The sequence below is a fragment of the Dryas octopetala genome, chromosome 7 (assembly GCF_963921425.1).
Source record: "Dryas octopetala chromosome 7, drDryOcto1.1, whole genome shotgun sequence".
NCBI classification, from domain to species: domain Eukaryota; kingdom Viridiplantae; phylum Streptophyta; class Magnoliopsida; order Rosales; family Rosaceae; genus Dryas; species Dryas octopetala.
The window spans coordinates 2,337,941-2,362,770 of record NC_141372.1 but is presented as its reverse complement, the minus strand read 5'-3'; the positions used below and the strand labels follow the sequence as shown (position 1 = coordinate 2,362,770).

The following is a 24,830-nucleotide window of genomic DNA, read 5'->3' as shown; positions in this document are numbered from 1 at the left end:
ATCGAACGGTTAGGAGATGGTCTTATTCATACAGGCTCTCAAAGTCAGATAATCTAACGGTTGAGAGATTGTCGTCTTTAAAGTACAAACGGTTTCAGGGTTTAAGCTTAGTGAGCTGAAACTGAGGCTGACTGTGTCTAGAGCGCTGAAAAATTAGCAAAGAGAAAAGATGCAGAGAGCAAAAGCTTTCGAAGCCTTGAGGAGGTGTGTGAGTCAGAGACCAAGTTCTCTTTCCCATTACAGAGGCTTTTCTGCTCAACCAAGCTATGCCCAATATGATGATGTCCAAGACCTGGTCTCTCTCTCCTTCTCTCTCTATTTATATATGTAATTATTTCATTTCAGGAGAACAACCATCTTTTTTTTTTTTATAAAAATGTATTCTATTTATGTTTGGTTTCAATGCATTCCTTAATCTGTTTATGGATTTAAATTCAGGTTATGGTTGATGGAAGAGCTAAATCGAGAACAGCCATTCTCAATAGACCATCTGCACTGAATGCTCTCAATAATGCTATGGTTTGTGCTGTTGATGTTTCTTCATTTTCATTGCTTTTCTTTACTGGGTTTTTGCTCATGGTGTTGCGTAGTTCGTATATATATACCAAATATTTTAAGATTTTATTTTCGTTGGGGTTTATAGGCAGCTCGGCTGAAGAGACTCTATGAATCATGGGAAGATAACCCGGATATTGGCTTTGTCTTGATGAAGGTATTATGTTGTTCCGTACTCACTCTTGGGCTTATATGAGGGCATGTATGATTTCATTTTATCAGATTTATTTTTACTTCTTGCAATGCGCTGAGAATGAAGGACTATATCAGACACTATAAAATCATGGTGTAGGAGGGTCCTTGAGCTCAGCTCATACTATGAGCCCAATATGTTAGTTTTGAGAACATGTAGCTGTCCCTAATTTTGAATTTAAGGAAGAACTATGATGATGCATGAAAAATATCTAATTATCTTTCTGAGAAAGCCATTTTTGGGAAAAAATTTCTGTTTACAGTTACTGGAATCAAGTGTAATATGAACCTCCGTCATCATTTTTTTTTCAATTTACTCCCAGAAATGCTTTTTGAACATGGAATCAAACATACCTGATGCTTCAAATCTGTTTACACTTGTCTGAGATGCTATCTTGATTTTGTAAAGGGTAGTGGGAGGGCATTCTGTTCTGGTGCAGATGCTGTTGCCCTTTATCAACTAGTGAATGAAGGCAAGTCGATCTTTTCTTTTTGTTATTTTTTTATACCTCTTTTACTTCAAGGTATTAGCTATCATCTCAAGAATAATTGTTTTGTTTATGACTCTGCTTTTAAGTTTTTCCTGAATTTTCAATAACACAACGAGAACAAGTTCTTCAATATTTTCTTTCTAGCTCATAATGACGTACTTTAAAATTCCATGCAATAAACTGATTTTTTGGGAATGCCATTTGTACTTTCTAATACTGAACATTCTCTACAGCTGTTTATTTATTTATTTGTTGGTTTTTTGGGCGGATTTCAGATGCCATATTACTCAGACCACCCATGAGGTTTTGCTTGTAACACTTTTATGCCCATGCACATTCCACACCTGTTTGAGGAGCTTTTTTCTCTTTCTGGTGTTAATTGTTAAATACATAAATGGAATTGCTGGTTTTCTTTTCTAATGTATTAATAATGTGCAGGGAATGCCAAGGAATGTAAAAAGTTTTTCGACACATTGTATAAATTTGTATATATTCAAGGAACATACCTGAAGCCACATGTGAGTACTAGATTAGCAGTGCTTTTATTTTCAATCTGAGTTGTAGCATACTCATAGTACTACATATGTTACAGTTTCTTTAAATATAAAGAACTGTTTACGCATTGAATATCCGAATATGCTTTCAAGTTCCTTTTAAGTTTCCTATCTCTAAGGGGGATTTACCCTGATGCAAGTAGTCTATGCGGCTATACCATATCAAATTTAAATGGATCTTTTGATGATCACCTAATCAGCATTTGTGCAGGTGGCTATATTGGATGGTATCACTATGGGAGGTGGGGCTGGAATTTCAATCCCAGGAATGTTCCGCTTGGTGACTGATAAAACTGTATGTGACTGTTGCTTACTTTATGCTTCTTGATGCCTTCAGTGAAGTGTTGTCCAATCTTCTGAAAAAGAGAACAACTCTGCATTTTCTGACTTGTAGACTATGCTAATTCTTGTTAACTGTGCTGCATTTTTGCAGGTATTTGCCAATCCAGAGACTCAGATGGGTTTCCATCCTGATGCAGGGGCTTCCTATTATCTTTCACGTCTACCTGGCTACTTAGGTAACTTATACTTTGTAAATTTGAGATATCCAGCCTTATCACAATTCAACATCTACATCCTGTATCTAAAAGCATTAAATTCGCCAGATATATAATTTGTTTCATTTCTGCAGGAGAATACTTAGCTCTTACAGGAGACAAGCTTAATGGTGTAGAGATGATTGCCTGTGGCCTTGCTACGCACTACACATTAAATGCAGTTTGTTTGCATTTCTCCTTATTCTTCTGCTTCTTTTTTAAGTATTTTATCATTAATCTGCATCTGATGATCATCAAAACTCTTTCTGCTAGAGACTTGCTATGGTTGAAGAACGCCTGGGTAAATTAATCACAGATGAACCTTCTGTTATAGAAGCATCTCTTGCACAATATGGTGACCTGGTTTATCTAGACAGAAGGAGTATACTCTCTAAGTAATTTTTTATCACATATTTTAATTTTGAATTTATGGTGTGGACAGTTACTCTGCACTTAATTTATGTTCATGTCCTTCTGTACTGCAGCATTAACAACAAGATTTAACAGTTACAGAGAACTTATTTGTGATACCATCTACCTGTTTGTCTGACTTGCTTTATCTCCATTCTTTTATGTTCACTCAGGCTTGAGGTTATTGATAGATGTTTCAGCCATGACACAGTTGAGGAAATTATTGATGCTTTGGTAAGCATAATATATTTTTGTTCCTTATTAAAACTTGTAGGGCAATCATCGACTACATAACTGTGCCATTATTGGTCTGTACCCAGCGCAACTTCAATATTACCCATGGTTGGGTCGTATCGCATATCAGTCTAGGAATGTCATGAGAAGTGTTTTGGAAGGCATGCATTTAAAAGATAACACAAAAATGCTATCCAAAATGCGTGAAGCCAAATGTTTTCCAATATATTAATTATGATTTTTTAAATACATTGTGGAATTTACTTTTGGTAAATATCTTTGAAATGGAAATAATTATTGGTCAGGAAAAGGAAGCTGCTGATTCATATGATGAATGGTGCACAACAGCCCACAAGAAACTAAAAGAAGCCTCCCCTTTGAGTTTGACAGTTTCTTTACGATCTGTGAGTTATCACTCCCTAGAATGTTATGGAGTTACACCTCTATTGCTTTTATACTCTGCCTGACTTTCACTGGTGCATTCAGATACGTGAGGGCAGATTTCAATCTCTTGATCAGTGTCTGGCTCGAGAATACCGTATATCTGTTAATGGAATTTCAAAACGGGTCTCTAATGACTTCTGTGAGGTAAGGGGCATGGGGTTTCTAATTTTCATGTAGTGAACATCTTTTGATCTGCTATTACATTGTCCCTTGTTTCTATATGCCTGTAGGGTATTCGGGCAAGATTGGTAGACAAAGACTTTGCACCCAAGGTAGCCATTCTATTTTCAGCCCTGAGAAATGTACTGTCTTCTTAAGTCTTTTTTCAAGCAGTGATCATGATTAAATTTCATCCTAATTTTGCAGTGGGACCCTCCTAGTTTAAAAGAAGTTTCCAAAGATATGGTCGACTGCTATTTCTCCGCACTTCCTGAATTCGAGCCCGAGCTGGAGCTTCCCACAGCTTTGCGAGAGCCATTCATGTGAGACTGATTCACATAAAAAAAAGGAGGCTAAATTTATGCATTGCCTGTTTGTTCATGATTTCCTTAGATATTATTTTAACACATTTCTTTGTACTAGCATTGCCCCATCTGAAAGTATAGGGCCTTTTTTTGCTATAAATCCGGAAGATGGTCACAGAATTTAAGGGTTGTCTTCACTCTTAAGATAGCCATGAAAGTGTGGTTTGCATCACATAACAAAATGAATAAGATTTGTATCACATTTATTTATGACTTTTTGTGAAGGCATTAGAGCCTCTCTCTCTCTCTCTCTCTCTCTCTCTCTCTCTCAATGGACGTGAATGTAAAATAAAATTTGCTCTTGGCAAAAAAAAGAAGGAAAATTACTTATGGCGTATGTCTACACTTTCTTTTTTTTTTTTTTTTCTGGTCCTGAGGTATAAACTTTCTAATAGATATTAAATAAGAGCACACCAAAAGAAAAATAAAGTTATTTATTTGGTCAAACTTCACTTGAGCTAAATTTCACTTTGGCCATTATAATTTCAATTATTCTGATTTTGGTTCAATAGTTTACAAAGATAATTCAAGAACATATTAACATTTTTGTATATTACATCATTAAATTTGTTGCATATTTAGTCATATATTTTACAAACCATTGTAATTTTTATCACATATACTTTACATACCGTTAGTGATTCAAAACGAATTAGGGGACAAAAATGCTAACACAACCTTGAATTATAACGATTTATAAACTATATAACCAAAATAAGAACAATTGAAATTATATGAACTAAATAGAACTTGACACAAATACATGAACCAAAAGTGAAATTTAGCCTATTTCTTTTTTTAAAGGGCCGGAGGGGGGTGGGCGGGTCATATATTGACTACTAAATCTTTCAAGAGAATTTATTTATTTATTATTATTATTTTTTTTTTAAGAAAAGAGTTTAAAAAGACAATTAGGTGTCAACTGCAGCTAAAATATTAGCAAAAAAAAAAAAAAACTGAAACTAAAACTAAAGGGTACTAATTGAAATATTCATGAGTCAGTAAATACCAGAGTTCCACAAACATATAGACCGAAACCCACCATTCATTCACTCAACAGAGTCGGGTTTCAAACTTTAGAGTTATGCCCATGCAGAAAAGCTCCTGCCACAATAACTTGGCCCCATACGGTACATCAACCTTGACAAGGTCATCCGCAGAATCACATACCCGGCAGTGGGGACCTCTGATCTTACGGCCTCCGGCGGGTGTTCGTTGGATCACAATAGCCACATTTTTGCATCTCTGGCAAATATGCATTTTTGAGGAGTCACTCAGTGTGAAGAGCCGTTCATGCAAATTTGCAGAAGCCCCATGGGCAATAAGGCAGTCACGCTCCATCTCACCGAACTTGATACCACCAAATCGTTTACGATCCGCCACTGGCTGTCGGGTGAGAGGGTGGACTGGTCCAGTGTTCCGAAACTTCACTTTGTCTTCAGACATGTGAATCAGACGCTGGTAGAATGTTGGGCCCATAAATATGAGAGAACGAACCATTTCACCAGTTCGACCATTGTATACTCTCTCATTTCCCCATCTCGAGAATCCAGCCCTGTCATTAATATTAAACAATGCATGAATAATTATAATCCATTTAAGGGAGAATGAAACAAAATTTACTAAAACATGAGAACAGTCTCATAAACTCCGTTTCAACATTTTTATGCAGTCTACCAACCAATAACATCTCAACCAAAAGGGAACCGATAACTGAAAAGTGAAGGGCCACAACTATAGTACTAAGCAACATAAAAGCACATTCTGGACCTTCTGGTATAGGCATAGGCAGAGAAGTTGTGCAGGGTCTTAATGGCATAAAAACATACTCAAGACAACACAGTGGAGACGACAAACATACAATAAAATCCAGACAAACCATGCATGTAGAATCAGCAACATTTCCTCTAGATCCAACAAAGCAAATCTCTCATCACAGAACTTAATATGCAAGTAAACTCAACTCAAATTAAGTAACTTGGTCGACTTTACACTGCAGGAACAAATATTTATAAACTCATACTTATTAAACAGACTGAAGTTTTTTCTGATTAATACTATATCTTGTATGGTTGTTAAAATTTTACAATAACCACTTTTCATCTTTAAAAGTGAGAAAGCCACATATTAAATTTCCAATTGCATGTCCATAGGAAAACACAGTTGAAAAGAAACTGCCATGACTGAGAATCTGAGAAGTAACTTGATGCCTGTAATATGTCAAATATGAAATGAAAAGTGAAATTTTTAAGGTGTAAAGGTAGCATGAAAGTCATATGAATTAGAATGACAGAGTTACCTATGAAGTTGGTCTGTGATCTCTTCAACAGAGGGAGTAGAGAAAGGGGTGGCATATTTCTTGGAACCACCACAGGCAATCCCCTTCCCTAAAGCGGCCTCTAGGAGTTGACCAGGAGTTTGTCTTGAAGGAAATGCATGAGGATTAATTACAATATCAGGGACTATCCCCTGTATTGTGAAAGGGAAGTTCTCTTGAGACTCCAAAAATCCGAGCACACCTTTTTGCCCATGCATGCTCGAGAACTTGTCTCCAAGACATGGAAAACGAACCTATACCAAAACATTACTTTAGTGAATGGAATCTAGTTTTTTTAAGTGAACTTAGTAAAAGCAATAGGCTGGCCCTTGAAATCATATTATTCAATTTCAGATTTAATTGCAGCTGATTACAGGCATTTTGCTGTCATCTTCCATTGTAAGCACATCCTACATATTCTCCGCAAACCATCTATAGGTGTACATGGGCGTACATGCATGTACACCTATGTACCCAAAGTACATAGGTGTGCATGCATCTACATTTGTGCACTTGCAGGAATCCAATTAGATGTCCATGGATGTATTAAATTAAGTGCATAATTCTGGAAAGCATACCTGTCTTAAAGATACAACTGCAAAATTCTTTCCATCATCATTAGAGGAAACTACAACCTTTTGAACCATTCCCCTTTCAGTGTGCTTAAGTTTGACGCTATGATCAGCTCCGGATTCACTGCACCTCCCAATAATAATATCACCACTGTTCAGATTTGCACCAATATATGGAAAACCATCATCGTCAAGGCTGTCTACACGACCAAATTTACTCTGTATCTTCCCAAAATTTACAGAGTCATCAGGCCTCCGCCTTTTTTCAAGTGATTCTTTGTTGTCAACCTCAGCTTTGTAACTTCTTATGTGCTCAGAACGAAACATGCCACGTTCCAGTGAAGCCCGGTTCATCACTATAGAATCCTCTTGGTTATATCCAAGATGAACATTGACTGCCACAATAGCGTTCTGGCCATTAAAGTATTCAGGCTTTGGAAGAATTACGTTATGGCCCAGTGAGTTTCCGGGTTTCCCAAGACAATCAGATGTCATTGTGCGAAAGAGTGGCCTCTGGGGATAGTGTAGACTGTGAGACAGGGTATCCACTCTGAGGTTAGGATTTGTTGTAGAAAACCCAATCGCTTGTTGAGAGTGCTTCTGAGACTGGTAGAGAACCCTTCTTGCGTGATCATGATTTGCAAATGGGATTATACCACAACTTAAACCTAATAAATATGACATGTCAAGTTCACAGTGTGTGTACTTTACAGCTGAATTCCCCTTGTCTTCCATAAAAAGATATTCAATACCCCAGGCAGTACGACAATCTTCTTCTTCTTCAGCTCCAATAAGCTCAATTATACCTTTGTTGAGAAAGTATTGAAAGGGATGTTTTTCCCTTTTTGATGCTTTGATCTTGTTCAAATTCTCAACAACCAATAGAGGACGTAGAATCCTTCCAGCATCAGAAAATATGCGTACTTCTCCTTGCTGTTCATCTCTTTTGATTTCCACCTAAGACAAAATCATTACCAGAGATTTTATACCTTATTTTTTGTTTCAAGAGATTTTATACTTTATTCTAATAACTGAGACATCTATCATAAGCATGCATTCTACTTGCTTACTTGTAAAGAAAAATCATTGTGCAAATATCAGATGAATTAAAACTTTGTGCACTACCTAAAGGTTGATAACTTCATAAAACCAAAGAAAAAGAAAAAAAATAATCCCTGTTTGAAAGACGGGAGTGTTAAACGGGTAAGAAAGAACAACCCAGTATCAAAGACTCAAATGTAAATTGATGAGGCAAGCATCCAACATTGGGCTGGCTTCTTGTGAATCAAATCATATAACTTATGATGTATACCCTTGGAAATGAAGTGACGAAGTAAAAAAGAAAAAAGTTATGCTAAAATACAAAATATTTAGTTAACATGTGCCCCTAAAAGTGTTATATAAGGCTGTATCCTGTGAAAGTCATTCTTTAGACATCATAATTCAATTTATCTGCCTAAACTGCAGCGCAAGGAAAAAAAAACTGCAGCACAAATAAATCATGGCAATGAAAGCCAAGGCAATTTGAAATTTGGAAATCATCAATGGGTTGAACAAGAGAAAACCTGATGTAGCAACATTTTTCTGCGTCGCATCCTCCTTAGTTCCATAACAAAAGTTAGGGAAGCTTCACAAACTCCAACCCAGTCCCCGTTCAAAAAAACTTTATGCTTCCCATGCAGTGAAGTAGAAGTATCATCCACTAATTTCTCCATGCCACAGTCCACCAATTTGGGTATTAGAGGTTGCAAAATGTTTGTACTTACTAGTCCAGTGGTGGCCAAATTTTTTACTAGCCCACAATTCTCACCATCTGGGGTTGATAGAAAGCAAACCTTACCCCAATGCGAAGGATGTCTGTATGAACAAAGTTCAATTAGCCACAATTACACTGTTGCATGTATCTTAGATGGTTTATATTTGGGCTCCAAGATGTAACCAAAACATTATAATACATTTTTCTTTAAACTATAGAAGTGACAGCTCGATAAACTGATGAAACCAAATCACTTTAGCATCCACAAGTCAACATTCAAGACACATCTGAGAAGGACAATGGAAAAGAAAGATAAAACCCTTGTCCATCCCCTATCATAAGCATAATTCACTTTTAACAAAATATGTTCTTTATTTCTTTTGGTTAAGAAATCTGTTCTTTATTTCAATTCATCATTTAAGGTACTTTATTTATATCTCTTCTTGTCTCACTCAAGTTCTTGCTTCCTCTTCACTATTTCAGTTGCATTAAAGGAGGACAAAACTTCAACCTGAGAAGCACTATCCAATAGTCTCTAATAGTTCCTGTTTTGGAATATAATTATGTGTAAAGATTCTAAGAGTCTCTCGCACTATCCAAAGTACATTAATTCATTTCAATAAATCATGTAAGAGCTGAGCGCTAACAAAAGAAATATGTAAGAGCTGAGCGCTAACAGTTAAGCTATAGCCGTATTCATTTGACCATCAAAGGGGATAAAACTATTGCAAGGAAAGTAAGAAACAACAGTTGAAATAAGTTAAAAGGTACTCACGGGTATCTGGCATCTCCCACCTTCCCAGTGTACTGAACCTGCTGACGTGTCTTCCTCATATCAACCATCGTTTGCAGTGGATTTGTTCGCCCAACTGTTGCCACTACACCTGATATCCTCTCCATCCTTTTGAATGGATGACACCACGCTCCAGTTGAGAATGCTCTGGAAAGACCATTAGTGATTATAGAAGCATCTAGATAGTGTTCAATTGGGCGTACAACACGATCTCCATAAAGGTCTCTCTGCAAAGCCTTTGTCATGCGCCTCCGTGCATGTCCAATATGAGCCTTCAGCTCTCGCTCTAGAAGCTCACCTGCCAGGTCTAACCTCTTGTTTCTAAAATCATCCCTATTATCACATTTCCTGCGGCCAGTGAAGGCCTGTAAAAGAGACTTCACCATATACCCAAGAAAGCGGGCCTTCTGCTTTAGGCCTCTTAAATTGGGAAAAAGATACTTGCTAATGCACTCTTCAATGCTTTCCACAGGTGGAAATGTGGTTTTCTTCATGATTTCATCTACATAGCTGAGAGCACCCTTCCCCCTACGAAGATCTTTTTTTACTTTTTCTACTTTATCCTCAGCGTCACTAATTGATGCAAAGAGTATGTTTGAAATGCTGGCATCTTCAGTACCATAATCAATCAGATCTATAACTTCTCTGTCTGACGAAACCCCAAGGGCAAAAAACCATATCCACACAGGGATTTCTGTCGACATGAAGTATACAGTAAGGACTTTCTCTACTCCTTCAATATTTTCAAGTTTTGAAACCCCTACTAATCTAATCATTAACCTATGCCTTTTCACCTCTGACCTGTGTGCTACTGTCAAACCCTGATTATTTGTAATGAGAAGCCTCTTCAGACAGCTCTGTTCTTGTGCAATAAATGTCTGCAATATACAATGCACAGAAGTCACCAAAATTGTGTATAAAAAGATATAACACATTGCAAAAAGGAGTCCAAGGTTTTTAAAGGCACCTTATAACAAAAGAACAAGTGAAAAACTAGAAAAGCAGTAAACTGACATTTCTATACACAGATTTTCTGAAAATGAGATTTCCAACCAAAAATAAAGAGTTAGATATACTGTACAGAAACTAAAGCAGTTTATTAGCTCACCTTCTCCGCACCCTTGATTATAAAATAGCCTCCATGGTCAAACTCGCAGTCACCTTTCTCAACTTCCTTCATCCAACACAAGTCAGACTTCACCATCACAGGGACCCTACCAATCATGATCTCTCTTTCTTCTGGCTTATCACTCTTCTTGTCAATATATTGTTCTTTTCCAGTTTTAAACTTGTCACTACTGGTCAGATTTTGAGTATATACCTGGTAGATTATAAATATCCATATATTAGATGTGATGAAGTTTTGAAATAAAAAGAAATCTTTTAAGATAAATATTTTTCCCAGTTGGTTTCAACAGAGAAACTACACAGCAAAACACCCATCATATAATATAATATTAGATATGTGTGTGCACGTGTGTGCCAAACTACAGCATCATGTTTAGTAATTTTAGTTGTACTCTAAAAGGGTTCACAATGCATGTCAAATGCAAATGCACATGTAAATGCAAAACTTGGAACGCTGGCTAGGTAAGTGGACCATCTATAGCATAAACAAATATGTCAGACTTGTCAGCATAAGACAAGAAAACTGCACTAATTTAAACATTTATAACCTAATCCGACTAAGATCAAGTAAAATTGCATGCATTTACTGAAACTAGTTATCAATTTTATTTACCTCAACAGTAATATTCACTTTCATCCTGGATGAGTATGTCATGTTTTGAAGCCGAGCATGCCTAGGCAACATATTATACTCCTTCTCATTGTCAGAACCACCCCAGAAACTTGGCCGATCAAGGGTAACTTTCCCAAACCTCACGGAAGCACGTCGCCACTCACCCTCTCCTTTCTTTGATGGGTCATAGCCAGGCTCAACAATAATCTCATCAAAAGAATCAAAGACTCTTTGTATACCATTCTTAATGAAGTCATTGTATGAGTTTATTTGGTGACTAATGAGTCCATACTCGTTGAAGAATGACATTGATGCCTCCTTACAGAAATTCTTCAGAAACACTTCTCCTAGATCGTGTATGCTAGTTGAATCATCAAATTCATCATCATCAATATCCATGTCAACCCCATTTGAAAAACTTTCTCCCTTGCTACTCATACCTATATCTCCCTTGGCATCCGATGACGCCCCCATTGGATTCAAAATCTGTCAACAGAGCAGAGGACAAGAAGACAAACGATATATATAATATCAATTTAGCAATCAAATTATCAACCGTAATGCCCCAATTGGTTGCAGAAAAACCAATGGAAAAAGGACATAGGAATCATTTGAAAATCTCTTGGGCCCACACAACAACAGCACGTTTTCAATAATAATATGCGAAACAACATACAGAAAGCATGGAAAAACAATTTTTTTTTTTTAAGACTACATTATAAAACCCTACTTCTAAAACTCTAAATGTTAAACTTAGCAGAAATTCCTTCAAGAGCGGGATCCTGCTCAGCAAGATCCCTAGTCGTTCAATTGGCCACAAGGACCGTTCAAACAGCAGGGTATTTTTTGAAGCTTTCCATGGACGGGTTGATGACTTTAGGGTGTAGAATACTTTAACAGGCACATTTTGGCAAATTTTAAAGCTCCGTCCAAACAGCATATCCCACTGAACTGGATCCCGGCTAAGAAGCGCCCTGAACCTTAACAAATCATCATATACATGTTAGATATGAACTATCATCTTCTTTTGATATCCTGTTGTCCGTAATATTGAATAATTTAGTCCAGTTCTGCACATCATAATTATGTACGTTCTACATATCCTTACGCACTGATTATTTCCCCTTAAAAAAAATGTAGAAATGTTTATAACAATGCCTCTTATACATGAAGGTAGCTGCCTAGGGTAAATTCACTACGTTTCTTAGTGACATTTCTAACTTTAATTTGGGAAAACACTACCAGGAACGTTGAAAGTGTATACTGATTCACACCTTAATTAAATGCTTCAGTATTCAAACTCAACTCTCATTCATTCTGAAATCATACATATTTCCATAAAACCCACAAACATTGCAGCAAATTTTCCCTGCAATACAAATACCAACCAGCCTCTTCCTATCTTATATAAAATTTTCTCCCTTAAACAAAACTTATGAACATCTTTAGGGATTTTAGGTTTTCTTTGGATTACTCTCCCACTTAAACAGGAATAGGAAAAAAAAAAAAAAAAACTCTCTGTGTAAAACCCTTCAACAAAAACCTATTTCAGAGTCAAACCAGAAAACAAAAACAAAAAACTCATCCAAGCTAAACAAACTCCTTGGAAAATAAAACCCCACCAGAAATTTTCAGGAAAAAAAAAAAAAAAGCTTTGGAGCAGAAAGATCCAATTTTATCATCAAACAACTCTAACTCCTAAGAGAAAAATACATGGAGAAAACAGAAAAGAGAAAGAATATATAAATAAATACATGCATAAATAAAGCGATAGAGAGGGACATACGACGAGTCTTACCAGAGTGTATATAGAGCCCTAAACCCCTGATCGTAGAAAATGTTGGCTTTGAGAGTAGTGAGCTCTCTGAATTCTAGGGTTTACAAACAATGCAGGTGAAATTTTGGGATTTTTTTTTCACTCTCACTCTCACTGTGTTGAGAGAAATCAGCCTCTGCTCTCTCTTTGGTGTACGTGAGAGAGAGAAGACTTGTTGGAGTGTAACGTCTGGGCAGTGAGTACTGAGCTGAGCATGACTTTTTTTAAATATAACCTTTTATAAATTTGGTAATTACCAAAAACTCCCTTTTATACTTTTTTGAGAGGTTATCTAGAAGCATCACAAATGTTTTGATAAATTATTCTATAAGCAAAGGCTAGAAGCCTAGAACAAATAAAAAATTTATCTTTATTTTATAAATATATAAGACAACTTTAGTATTACATGCTTCACTAAAATATATATTATCGAATATATTCTTTATTGAACAAACTAATCACTTAAAAACAGTTTAATATATAAAGATATAATTGCATAAAACTATTAATATAAATTTAAAAATTAAGAAAAATACACTCCATCACGTTAAAATATAGAAAGGTGGGAAGTTATATTACTATAAGGACTTAATATAGATTAATAAAGCTAACTTTTTTCCTATATATGCATGCCACGTAATACTATAAAGAGAAGAATACAGTAGAAATGAATTTAAGAAAACCATATCAGGAAAAAAAAATTAAGAATACTATATAAGGTTGAAATAATGTTAGACTAAATAGAATCATTCTAGTTTTTAAATTTTTTTTAACTTGAAAAAGATGTAATTGATATCTTATCTTGTATATACAACTTGAGGATGAGTTTTTTTTTAGTAAAATTATAAATAAGAATTTTTCTTTTATTACATTTAAGAGAATCGAACTATCATAAATTCAAATCATTATCCCCCTGCCCTTCTTACTTGGCTAATACCATAAACTTTAAGAAAGTCTCTTTTTCGATTAACACTAAATAAGTTTTTATTATTTAAAATTCTTTTAGCAATTTGAGCTTGGGGGTCAAATCAAGCAATGAATTGTCAAACCCATACCTTCATTTGGGCTTGTATAAACAGTATGTTGCCGAATGGATCAGTTTCAGTTCGACCCAACTAAATGTTTTGGGTCGTGACCTGGTCCAACCGATGGTTTAAACTTTAAAGGATCGGACTCGCTTATACACATCAAGCAATATTAGTAGGATGAAATGATGAATGCACATTTTTCATAGTTCATTGGAGACATTGAATATGTGTTTGTTACCGCCATGGATGACAGTCTCTTATGAGTTATGATTGTCTTCATGAATGACAGGGTCTGTGTGAGTGACTGAGTGAGACCTCCAGTAACTCATGGTTACAAGTTTAAAACTTCAAAATTTACTCTTTCAACAGTCTACAGACAAATTGACCAAATTCCCACCAGAATGAATCGGTTGAAAATACGTCTCCAGACCAAACATACAAGAATGCATCAAGAACTGGTATTGGAGAGTAATGTTCTCTCACTTCATATATGGCATGTTACATATGTGAATTTGAACAACACATTTTAACAAGAGTCCACTCAAACAATGGCCTAGATTGGCAGTCTCGCAACATAACACGAGAGAATTATAATGGCTTCGGAAATGCTATTATTACGCGATCATGTCATCAGCATATAACAAAGGCTGAATGATCTTCTAAACAGTTCAAATTTGAACCTTAATCATCGATCACAAGAATTTGTTAGAACACTTGGTTTTACTTAGGTACTAATTGAATGATCTAGTCTAGGCGGCGAAGGAGGTACTCAACTTGAACAAGCTTGGTGAGAGGCATAATCCATTCTCCATAGAGCTGAGAAAGTACAGACGGATCAACCTTGTATTTTCCTTTGATATTGTGTTCATCATCAGTTTTACCATTACTAGTGTTATCAGTTAGGCTCACTTCTTGCCCAAACACCATCGTCTTCTTCTCAACTCTCTTCTTCACCATCTCTTCCACATCCACAAATGTCAACAATTTCATCAGACCCTCTCTGTCCTGAAATTAAAGAACCAGTACTAACAATTTCATCAAAGCCTCTCCACCCAAATGGCAATTAGGAACTTGGGAAATTAAATGGTGATAGAAAGGCAATCAACAAGCAGTCGATAACACTCCAAAAAACAACTTGGGAGTGCAAAATAGCACTAAACAACACTAACCAAATAACCTCAGTGACTAAAACTAGCTAGCATTTAATAGCTGATTTATATACCTGAGCGCGAATTGCAGGCTCATAGTCTTGAGGGGCATCCCTGAATTTAACCTCAGCTACAAAGTATCCATAATGAATTCTTCTAGAGATGGCCTGCAGTTCATAGACATAAATTCACTGTGAATATGTGTACATATATACAAGTCTATATCAGTTTCACTTTGCACAATCAAACATGAATAGCATAATTTCACTACCTAGTACCTACCTGATCAATTGCATAATGTATATATATATATAGGTCACAGTGTCACACTCACACATATAAAATGATTAATGTATAGCTTTACCTGTAAACAATCAAGATCACTAAAGGCAGTTGACGCATAGTTTCCATCATCACCCGGGGCAGCAAACAGAGGAAGTAATTGGTTCAAATACATATCCCATATCTTCTCATTCATGTTAATGGAAGCTGCAGCAGGATGCAATACCTATATATACAATTTTCATTTAAAAAAAAAAAAAGTTTCAATTTTCCAGGAAAAAAAAAAAAAGACAAAACACCTTCTGGGCATATATGAAAGCATATGTGGAATTACCGGTGGGTCGCCGCGAGGTGGCACCATTGAAGGTGGTAAGTTCTCCGGGAAGAAGGGAAGTTCTTCAGGGTTTTCATATCTACCCACCTGTAATTACATACCAGGTAGAAGAAGAGACAATACTAGTCAGTGACACAAGGACAATCGAATCTTGGATTTTCCCAAATGACAACAAGATATCTGAGAAAAAGACAAGACATCCCACGTGGTACGATCAAAATGATCAAGAAACCGAGGATGTAATGTAATTTGTAATTTACCTTAGCTTGGAGGGTTTCTGTTTCCTTAACAATGAAGTGAAGCAGAGAAGCTGCAGAATCAAAAGAGGGAGAGTTATGATCATCGTAGGTGGGAGAGTTGAAGAGGAAGCTGGCTCTGTGAATCAGCCTGAAAATGATGGTGTCTTCTTGTCTGATCAATGCCTCTCTCACTTTGTCAAGTGTCAAAGGATCAGTAGTACTAGTAGTGCTCTTGGGCTTGGAGTTTGCTTCTGGTGCCATAATTGTATTGCTAGCTACAAGAGAAACAAGAATCACACAACTCCCAATTAATTAAAACCAAAACCAAACCCAACTTGGGATTCGGATTAATGGGGATATAATAATTTTCTTGATTTTCTCTCTAGTATTTGTCTCGGGAACCAAACAGAAAATGGGATAGACTAGAAAGGAAATGGAAGCACCTTGGCTTGGAATCTTTGCTTGGTTGCTTGTTGAGGGGGAACTGATGGACGCTTTTTAATGTGTTTGTGAAGTGAGAATTGCAAAGGTGATGGCTTTTAACGGACAAGTTTGAGTAGTTGACAGAAAAGCAGAACAAGATGGGGAAGGAGGGGTGCGCAATACACACGGAGACCTGGCCCCGGTGACTTTTTGGTTAATGCGTAGCTTAGCGTGCGAATTTGGGTTTGCGTGGCTGATGTCATTGCACGGCGGCTAAAGGTTTTGGGGGGTCCCACGCGGTTACGCGCCTCTCACCCCAGTTTTTAAACCGTCCTTTTCTCATGATTCTCTTCACCAAATTAAACAATTATTTATTCATGTGACTCTTGTATGGTTTGATTTTTATTATTATTTTATGTTAATAATTATAAACCCCCTAGTTCGAGATAAAATCTTTCATAACCTCCACCCAAAATCTACCTCTCCTATAACCCCCAATCTTACACTTAATATTTTCCTAAACCCCCTAGTCAACTAATACCCAGTCAAGTTTGACTCCCCATCTTTTAATTTTCCAGTTTTACTTTTTTTTTTTTTTTCATTTTCAATTTATGGGTGCTCTCTCTATCTCTCTCTCTCTCTCTCTCTCTCTCTCTCTCTCTCTCTCTCTCTCTCTCTCTCTCTCTCTCTCTCTCTCTCTCTCTCTCCCATCAGGTGCCTCTCTTCCCCTCTGCGTTCTCTCTCTCCCCGCTGCTGTCGCCGGCGCGTGCGCCACCGTCTGGCGACGATTGCCGGCGAGACCAGTCCCATCACACTCGCCTCTCCTTCCTCTTCCTCTCCTTGCCCTCCACTCTCCACGAAACATAACATCGACGCCGAATCGGTCTAGGCAAACCCGAGCTCCCTCGCCGGCGATCCATCAATTCCGACGACGACGAGGTGTCGGACTGGTTGGGTTCTTCTCGCCTCTTCATCCTCTATCTATCCATGGCCTTTTCTTTCCAATAAAATCCACAGAAACCCAAATACAGCCCGAAGTCCGATCGTCATCTCCAGCGGTGACTTCGAGATTCTGGCGACGTCGCAGCCGTTCTCCACTTCCAGAAGCTTCCTCTCGACGTGGTGAGTGTGATGGTGGTCTCTGATTCTCCAACTGACCACCGTGGACGGCGAATCGACGCCGAGAAAGTCTGAGACTTATCGCCGCTGTTGCCGGCGATTCCGGCGGCGGATTGAAGTGGTTCCGGTCTCATTCTTCTCCCTTTGACAGTCTCTCTCTACTGGTATACAAATTTTGGTTCAATTGCATTGAAATTCAAAAGCCCTAATTTGAAAACCCTAATTTGAAATTAATTTGTGAATCTGTCTGTGAAATGTATAATTTGTGAATCTATTTTAATTGAATTTGTTATAAATCAGATAGAAATGTGGTTTTTAATTGATTTATAAGTATATACAAATTTACTTCATTTATTGATTAAACAGTTTCAGTTCGTGAAACAGTTTCAGTTTGTGAAACATGAGTTTTAAATGAATTTTGAATGAAATTATGGTTCTGAAATATGATGAATCAAATTTGCAGGTAGAAACAAATCGAGGCAGTGGCGGCTGTCGTGTACTCGTCGCGCGTGAGGTGATCGGACGACGTTGTATTGTTGGCTACTCCTCTCATCTCAATGACTTGTTGTATTGTTGTTTTTTTTTTTTTTTGATAAGGTTGCTGTGTTCTTTTTAGTGAAATGGAATTCAACAAAGGTGTAACTGTTTTAGTGAAGTGTAATTGTTTTAGTAAAGGTGTAATTGTTTTTTAATTAAGGTGTAATTGCATTTTAGTCGAGGTGTAATTGTTTCATCACTTAATTCAGTTTCAGTAAGTGAATTCATAACTGAATTCTTCAATTTAGTGTAACTGAATTTCTGAAATTCAGTTTCAGTGTAATTGAATTCTTGAAATTCAGTTTCAGTGTAACTGAATTTTTGAAATTCAGTTTTAGTGTAATGAAATTCAATTTCAGTGTTTGATTTTAGTTTTAGGGAAATATTGAGTTTTAGCAAAAACTTCAATTCCAGGAAAAAAAAAAAAAAAAACGGTCTCACCAAAATTCAGTTACAGTGACGTCAGCACGTGTCAGCATGCGTCAACGCGTGTCATAAGGGTAATTTAAGATTATAAGTTTTAGGAGGTTTTGAAAGAGTTTCTAGATAGGTGGGGGTTTAGACAAAATTTGTTGGTGATTAGGGTGTTTAAAATTAGGCACTATATTATTTTTTATTTTATGAAATGGGTGTTCCTGTTCCTTACTTTCTTAGGCTTAGTTTGAGATTGCTGTGAGAAAAAATAACTGTGAAATAAAACAGTTGTAAAATAAAATCAGCTGTGAAGTAAATCAGTTAAGTGTTTGGTAAACAATCCCAAACGTAGCTTAGTCCAACAAGTGCTAAATCATTTAACATGAGTTTTTCACCAAAAACAAAAAATTAGAGAGATTCTTTAGGGCAGCATTGCCACTTGTATGATGCAACATCCCATTATATACAAACATGCATACTTATTTCAAATAAAATTTACAATTTATTAAAATAAATATTATACATAACACCGTAACATGATACTATACAAGTAGTCAGACGGTCCTATTCAAGAATTTCTCAAAAAGACTAGTATATATAATCAATATATTCGAATTCAAAGAGAGAATAAAACTAACAATCACATTCACAATATATCACAACTCCGAGTTTGACAAGCTTTAATCATCAGCTCAAATTCTAAAAGAGATGTCCTCTTAAAAAATTCTAGAGTTTCGAGTGTTTGTCAAAGGTGGTTGCACTAAAGCTTGCTTTCTAACTACTATGGATGGGAATGCACATAAAAAATCCAATACATTGTTGTTGCCATGAAGATTCTACCTTCCAATTTAGCCATTGTCAATTTCCAATGAGGGCAACATACAAAGTTACAAGAAACCATTGCAAATGTCGAGTCAAGTCCACAACTACTCTGATAAAAATATGGGAATACTCTACTATTTTCTGGGTGTAACACTTGGCGGCCTTGTGCCTATAAAAAAACACAACCAGAGGAGGACCTTGTAAGTCGTTAAAAAATCCTCCACTATTCACCCCATAAACATATTAAACTTACTAAGAGCACAAACAAAATCTCACATTTTAAATATCAAAAGATATGACAGTAATGATTCCATAATATTTTATTTGTTTACATTTAGCCTCAATTATTAATTTTTAACAACCAAGATTCTGTAATGTGGAACTCAGATTACGTCATATCATCCACGACATCATTGGTGTATTTTTTTTTCAAAAAAATATTAGTGGTTGTAATAGTGCTGATAAAAAAAGTACCAGAAATTAGGCGGTCATGATGGGTGCCACTAAAGACCAGCACTTTAATTGCCACGTCTCTGAAAAAAAAAAAAAAAATGCCAGACAATAAACTTAATGCGAAGGCTCACCTCACCTGTCCATACAAATATTAGGACATGCCCAAGTCACAAGTAACGTTAACCCCAATTCCCAAAACCAAAAATAAATAAATATAAACATTAGGCATACTGTAATTGTGTATGAAGCCCAATCATGTGTCTAAGCCCAATTGTGTCTCTGGAATGAGTCCACGGCTTCCAATAACTTGGCTTGATCGATGTTTTGCTAATGCAGCAGGTAGAGAAGAGGCATGCACCCAAATTTAATTTTTTGGGCCAATGTCCTTCAGAGCACAAATTTGTTCTTCTCCCATAGCTGACATAACTGTTACAACAAGGTCCTTACCCTCTGCAAACCCATCTTTAATCTGGATACACAAGAAGCACACAACCCATAAGTATTTAAATGATGTTCACAATCAAACGAAAGCTTGTGCTTGAAGAAATCGTATTGCAAAAGCTTCCCTAGCTTCCCAGACATTCATAACAGAAATGACCAGAATTTAACATCAATAATCAATGACTCATTCACCCTAACACATGCAAAATTTTGAATACTTCAGACATCATCAAAACAGCATTTTGGACTCACCTGGCTGAGCAAATTTTCATCTGTGGGAAGCCTCAAATCATCCTTGGTGTTACCACTCTCAGTGAGGAGACTCACCTGTAAGAGTAATCAGATACCGGTTGATTAACAAAATACAACCAAGTTCTGTACCAAAAAAACTATAACTATTACAGACTAGCTCTGAAGCAGAGTCATGAAATCTCGGACTGAAACTGTCAACTTTTGAATGGACAAATGCAAGGCCAGGATGTTAAGACGCTTGGCACCTAACACTTATATTAAAATGCAATAATGATCCATCCAACGCCACTGCAACACTATAAAACAACATATTAACTATAATTTCCACTGACATTATATATAAGGGTTTTTTTCATATTTGATACCTGAACTTTGACCTATGTCTTAATGTGATCCCTAAACTTTAATTTGTCTCAATTTGGTACCTTAACTATTATTTTGTCTCTAATTGATATCAAACTAAACTTCTGTTAAATAAATTATCAGAAGTAGGGGCATTTTTGTCCAATTTGTTTGCCTATCTTCATCTCCTTCCCAAACCCTTTTTTTTTCTCTATCCTTCATAACACACTCTCTCTCTCTCTCTCTCTCTCTCTCTCCTCTCACCTAAACCCCAAACCCCATCCGACCTCCCAGTGGGCTGCTCACATTTGCCTCCGCCTCTAGCCACCGCCCCACCACACTGGCAGTCCCAGCCCACCCACGGCGCCGCCTCTAATCTTCTCTCTCTCTCTCTCTCTCTCTCTCTTCTCACCTTCCACCTCCATATCTGGAAAAAACCCAGAATTCTCTAGATTCATAGCAGCCCCTCCTTCTTCTATTTTCTTTCCTGCTGCACATTTATAAACACAAAATAACAAAAAAAGCTAAGAGCTCCATTTCACCCCCTTCCAGTGTCTACAGATCCCCCCACCCTCTTCTTCTTCTTCCCTCATTCTTCTTTTTGGTCTCTAGATATTCAAATGTAAAATAATAAATAAATAAACAAAACAAAGCATCACTACACACACCCACCACACGTCTGATCTCTCCCACACCACACCCACCCCCTTCTTTTCTTCTTCTTTTTAATTACGCTGTTCATTTCCTTTTGTTCATTAATTTTATTATTTTATTATAGTTTTATTCATGAAAAGACTAAATTACCCATACTTCTTCTGTTAAGTTTATTGACAGAATTAAAACTTGGTACTTATTAGAGACAAAATAATAGTTAAAGTACCAAATTGAGACAAATTAAAGTTTAGGTACCACATTGAGACATAGGTTAAAGTTGAGATACCAAATTTGAAAAAAAACCCTATATATAATAATCAGTTAAAGACAACTTTAATAAACAGAGTAAAGTTGGCTTTTTTGGTGTCCAAGGGGTAATGGGGTATATCGTTCACCAAAGTACAAGAGGCTGGAGACCAACGAAACTGAAATAAACCTCACATTCTCATGCAGGTCCAACGAAATACAACATAATGGAAACGAGTGATAAATAATCTATCATACTAGTTTTCTACAAATACATGTAGTATTATCCACAAGTACAAGAGGACAGAGATCAGTCATTTTGCCCAAGGTAAATCACCTAACAGGAAGTGTGAATTTGGTAATGAAACAAATATTCTCATGCAGATAAAATGAAAACAAAATATAACCCAAAACAAAACATTAAATAAGAAACTTTTATAGTTTCTACATATGCATTGATCAAATGCAGGGCAGAATGTTATGTGCTTATAGTGGTATGTGTACTCAGATTCATAATTTTCAGACACAAGATCACTCACAAATCCATCTTCTGATATGTCAATCAACTGATAATCAGTTCGCGTAACATGTGGAACCTACAGAGAACCCGAAAAAGAAACAACGATTGATCATTAGCATACAACAGTCTTACATAGCATAAGTGGAAAAACTGAGAACAGCAGGCAATAATATCAAAGGAAGCTTACATCACAGTTGTGAGATGAAGGAACAATATCCTCAAGTTTCTTAGCAGTGAAAATATCAATGGCCACAAAGTGACACTTGGCATGTCCATGCTTGCCCGTCTTAGAGGTTGAAACCTCAACCACCTGTTTAAACAATCCAACATCAATAGAACAAACAATTAAAAATGTGTCAATTTTAACAAACAAAGCTTCAACCCTAACGGATTAATTAAGGCAATAATAGAAAATTCCCAAGTATATATAACAAATCCCTGAAACCCAGTCCAAATTAATAGTATCCAATTTCACCATTCAACAGAGATACATAGAATGGAATCATATGCATACAGATGGAGATCTAGATCAACCAAAACAAATACAACATAAGAAAATTTAATTGAAAAAAATAAAAGTAATAAGTGAGTTATGGAATTAAGACCTTGCAGGGACGAGCTTTGATGACAATGTAACCATTCTTGCGGATGGTACCAGCTTGCTGGGGATAAGTCTTGGATGCTCCGGCATCGGCCTTGGATTCGAAGTGGAGCTCCTCGTCCGACATTGTTTCTCCTCAAACTTTCTTCTCTCTCTTCTTTTTCCCTGAATTTTTTAACTTTCTTGGCTCTCGGGCTTTCGGTAGAGGGACTGATTTGGGGTTGATAAGAAAATATAATCGTGTTTATATATAGCATCTTTCCTAATTAGGGTTTTTTAAGGTTTTAATTTACGCCAACGAAAGTAATTAATATTTGTTTTTGGGGAATGTTATTCGACCTTCATTTTTATTATTTTTATTTTTTGATATTATTTTATAATTTAAATTATTTAAATTTTAGGTAATTTTTTAAAAATTATTTTTGTAAAAATTTAATTAAATTAAAAAATATTTAATCATGTAATTGTTATCAAATAAATAAATAATTATTAAGCAAAAATTCAATATAACCACTTAACTATGTAGGCCATTTCAACTAGATCCATAAGCAAATTAATATTTTAATTGACTATCCCAATTATGATCTAAATTGAAAATAGAAAATTAGGATTAAATACTAAATATCAATAGTTTTTTAATAAAGCAGAAAGACACTAATTTTTTTTAGTTTAGGTACTAACATAGAGTAAAACATTTTGGATTAGGTCACAAATCAGTTTGTTATACAGTTGTGACTGTCGAACAGTTACAGTTGTAATTGTCGAACAGTCACAGTTGAGACTATTTAAAATTTATAAAAAATCAAAATTTTTAAGGGTTTCATACTTTTGATTTATGTTTGGGGGATGAAGTCGTATAACCCAAAGACTAAATATTAAAGTTTAAGCCTTGCAAATATTGAAAAAACAGTAAATCAATAAAAAAGTTATGACTGTTAGACAGTCACAGTTCGATATAACCATGTTTTTTAAAGTTGGTACCTAAACTGAAATTTAGTACCTAAAGTGAAATGACATAAATGTTTTAGTAGTTGAAATGAAAAAACATTATAATTTGGTACCTAAAGTCAATGGACCTAATTGAAAAATGGATGTCTGTTAGTTAAGTGTCTACGTAGCTTTTGTTAACTAGACTTTTTTTAATAACGTGGTTGTCACATGGACTAAAAATAATTTAAAATTTTAAAACATTTTAAAATGTTAAAAACTAAAACCAAAATATAAAAATTAGGGACAAAAATGTTCATTATGTCTTCACGCGCAGACGACACACCCCCTATGCCGTTGTTTTTTTTTCTTCTTCTTTTTCTCTCCTTCCTTCTTCTTCTTCCTCCTCGCGTGCGACCATATCCCCTGCCCTCACTGGTTTTCTTTTTCCAGCCACTTTTCGTCGACCCGAGACCACTATCTTCTTCCTCTCTCTCCCCAAGTGTTTTTCTCTCTCATCGGACAACCATTAATGGCGTTTCAAAGTTTAGGCCGACAATCAACTCCGGCAGCGACCTAGTCATACTTTAATCATGCAACAAAATGAGTAATTTAATCACACAAGAATGAGGAGGAGGTCAAGATGATGAAGAATACCACCTGACCCGTCCCGCCGCCAAAAAAGCTAAAAAATGGCCAGAGAAGCTGTCGGCTTTGAGAGCACTATTTGTTGTGCTCGGTGGTCCGATGAACAATCCAATGGCACCACGAGACTCAGAACAACGAGAGGAACAAAACCCAGTAGGTCTAGTGCCCCGTCACGGTTGGAAAATCTAGGTCGCCGCCGGAGTTGATTGTCGGCCTAAGCTTCGAAACGCCATTAATGGCGGTCTAATGAGAGAGAAAAACACTCGGGGAGAGAGAGGAAGAAGATGGTGGTCTCGGGTCGGCGAGAAGTGGTCGAAAAAAAAAAAAAAAAAAAACCAGTGAGGGCAAGGGATATGGTCGCACGCGAGGAGGAAGAAGAAGGGAGGAGAGAAAAAGAAGGAAAAAAAAAAACAGCAGCAGAGGGGGAGAGTGTGTTTGCGCGTAAAGATAGAATGAACATTTTT

At 36.4% G+C, this 24,830-nt stretch overlaps 4 protein-coding genes across 6 annotated transcripts; 1 reads left to right on the top strand and 3 right to left on the bottom strand.

Annotated features, from left to right (window-relative positions):
• The first annotated feature begins 136 nt into the window (after window positions 1-136).
• On the top strand, window positions 137-4,179 carry LOC147278371 (ATP-dependent caseinolytic (Clp) protease/crotonase family protein). Its single transcript, XM_086252467.1, has 14 exons — window positions 137-295; window positions 439-519; window positions 644-712; window positions 1,157-1,220; window positions 1,677-1,756; window positions 2,004-2,087; window positions 2,226-2,310; window positions 2,424-2,509; window positions 2,602-2,723; window positions 2,913-2,973; window positions 3,279-3,377; window positions 3,460-3,561; window positions 3,648-3,689; window positions 3,784-4,179. Exons 1-14 carry the CDS (start codon window positions 170-172, stop codon window positions 3,901-3,903), a joined length of 1,221 nt encoding a protein of 406 aa, XP_086108593.1. The 5' UTR covers window positions 137-169; the 3' UTR covers window positions 3,904-4,179.
• A 725-nt stretch (window positions 4,180-4,904) lies between these two features.
• On the bottom strand, window positions 4,905-13,117 carry LOC147278370 (DNA-directed RNA polymerases IV and V subunit 2-like). Its single transcript, XM_086252466.1, has 8 exons — window positions 12,919-13,117; window positions 11,121-11,606; window positions 10,488-10,700; window positions 9,362-10,257; window positions 8,396-8,687; window positions 6,837-7,787; window positions 6,241-6,512; window positions 4,905-5,496 (listed from the first exon to the last, which is right to left on the bottom strand). The coding sequence occupies exons 2-8, from the start codon at window positions 11,592-11,594 to the stop codon at window positions 4,995-4,997; spliced, it is 3,600 nt and encodes a 1,199-aa protein (XP_086108592.1). The 5' UTR covers window positions 11,595-11,606; window positions 12,919-13,117; the 3' UTR covers window positions 4,905-4,994.
• A 1,291-nt stretch (window positions 13,118-14,408) lies between these two features.
• CM2 (chorismate mutase 2) lies at window positions 14,409-16,570 on the bottom strand. 2 transcript variants are annotated; one of them, XM_086250425.1, is made up of 6 exons: window positions 16,411-16,570; window positions 15,989-16,242; window positions 15,729-15,815; window positions 15,477-15,620; window positions 15,187-15,279; window positions 14,409-14,969 (listed from the first exon to the last, which is right to left on the bottom strand). In XM_086250425.1, the coding sequence occupies exons 2-6, from the start codon at window positions 16,226-16,228 to the stop codon at window positions 14,709-14,711; spliced, it is 825 nt and encodes a 274-aa protein (XP_086106551.1). In that variant the 5' UTR covers window positions 16,229-16,242; window positions 16,411-16,570; the 3' UTR covers window positions 14,409-14,708. The 2 variants fall into 2 exon arrangements, with proteins under 2 accessions (XP_086106551.1, XP_086106552.1); XM_086250426.1 differs by having other exon boundaries at window positions 15,989-16,476.
• Window positions 16,571-19,061: 2,491 nt separating this feature from the next.
• LOC147278368 (eukaryotic translation initiation factor 5A-2-like) lies at window positions 19,062-22,991 on the bottom strand. 2 transcript variants are annotated; one of them, XR_015123574.1, is made up of 7 exons: window positions 22,796-22,991; window positions 22,378-22,500; window positions 22,210-22,266; window positions 20,429-20,503; window positions 19,967-20,204; window positions 19,757-19,815; window positions 19,062-19,451 (listed from the first exon to the last, which is right to left on the bottom strand). XR_015123574.1 is itself a non-coding variant. In XM_086252468.1 (5 exons), exons 1-5 carry the CDS (start codon window positions 22,916-22,918, stop codon window positions 20,100-20,102), a joined length of 483 nt encoding a protein of 160 aa, XP_086108594.1. In that variant the 5' UTR covers window positions 22,919-22,991; the 3' UTR covers window positions 19,825-20,099. The 2 variants fall into 2 exon arrangements, 1 of the variants encoding a protein (XP_086108594.1); XM_086252468.1 differs by lacking the exons at window positions 19,062-19,451; window positions 19,757-19,815 and having other exon boundaries at window positions 19,825-20,204.
• Between the last annotated feature and the right edge of the window lie 1,839 nt (window positions 22,992-24,830).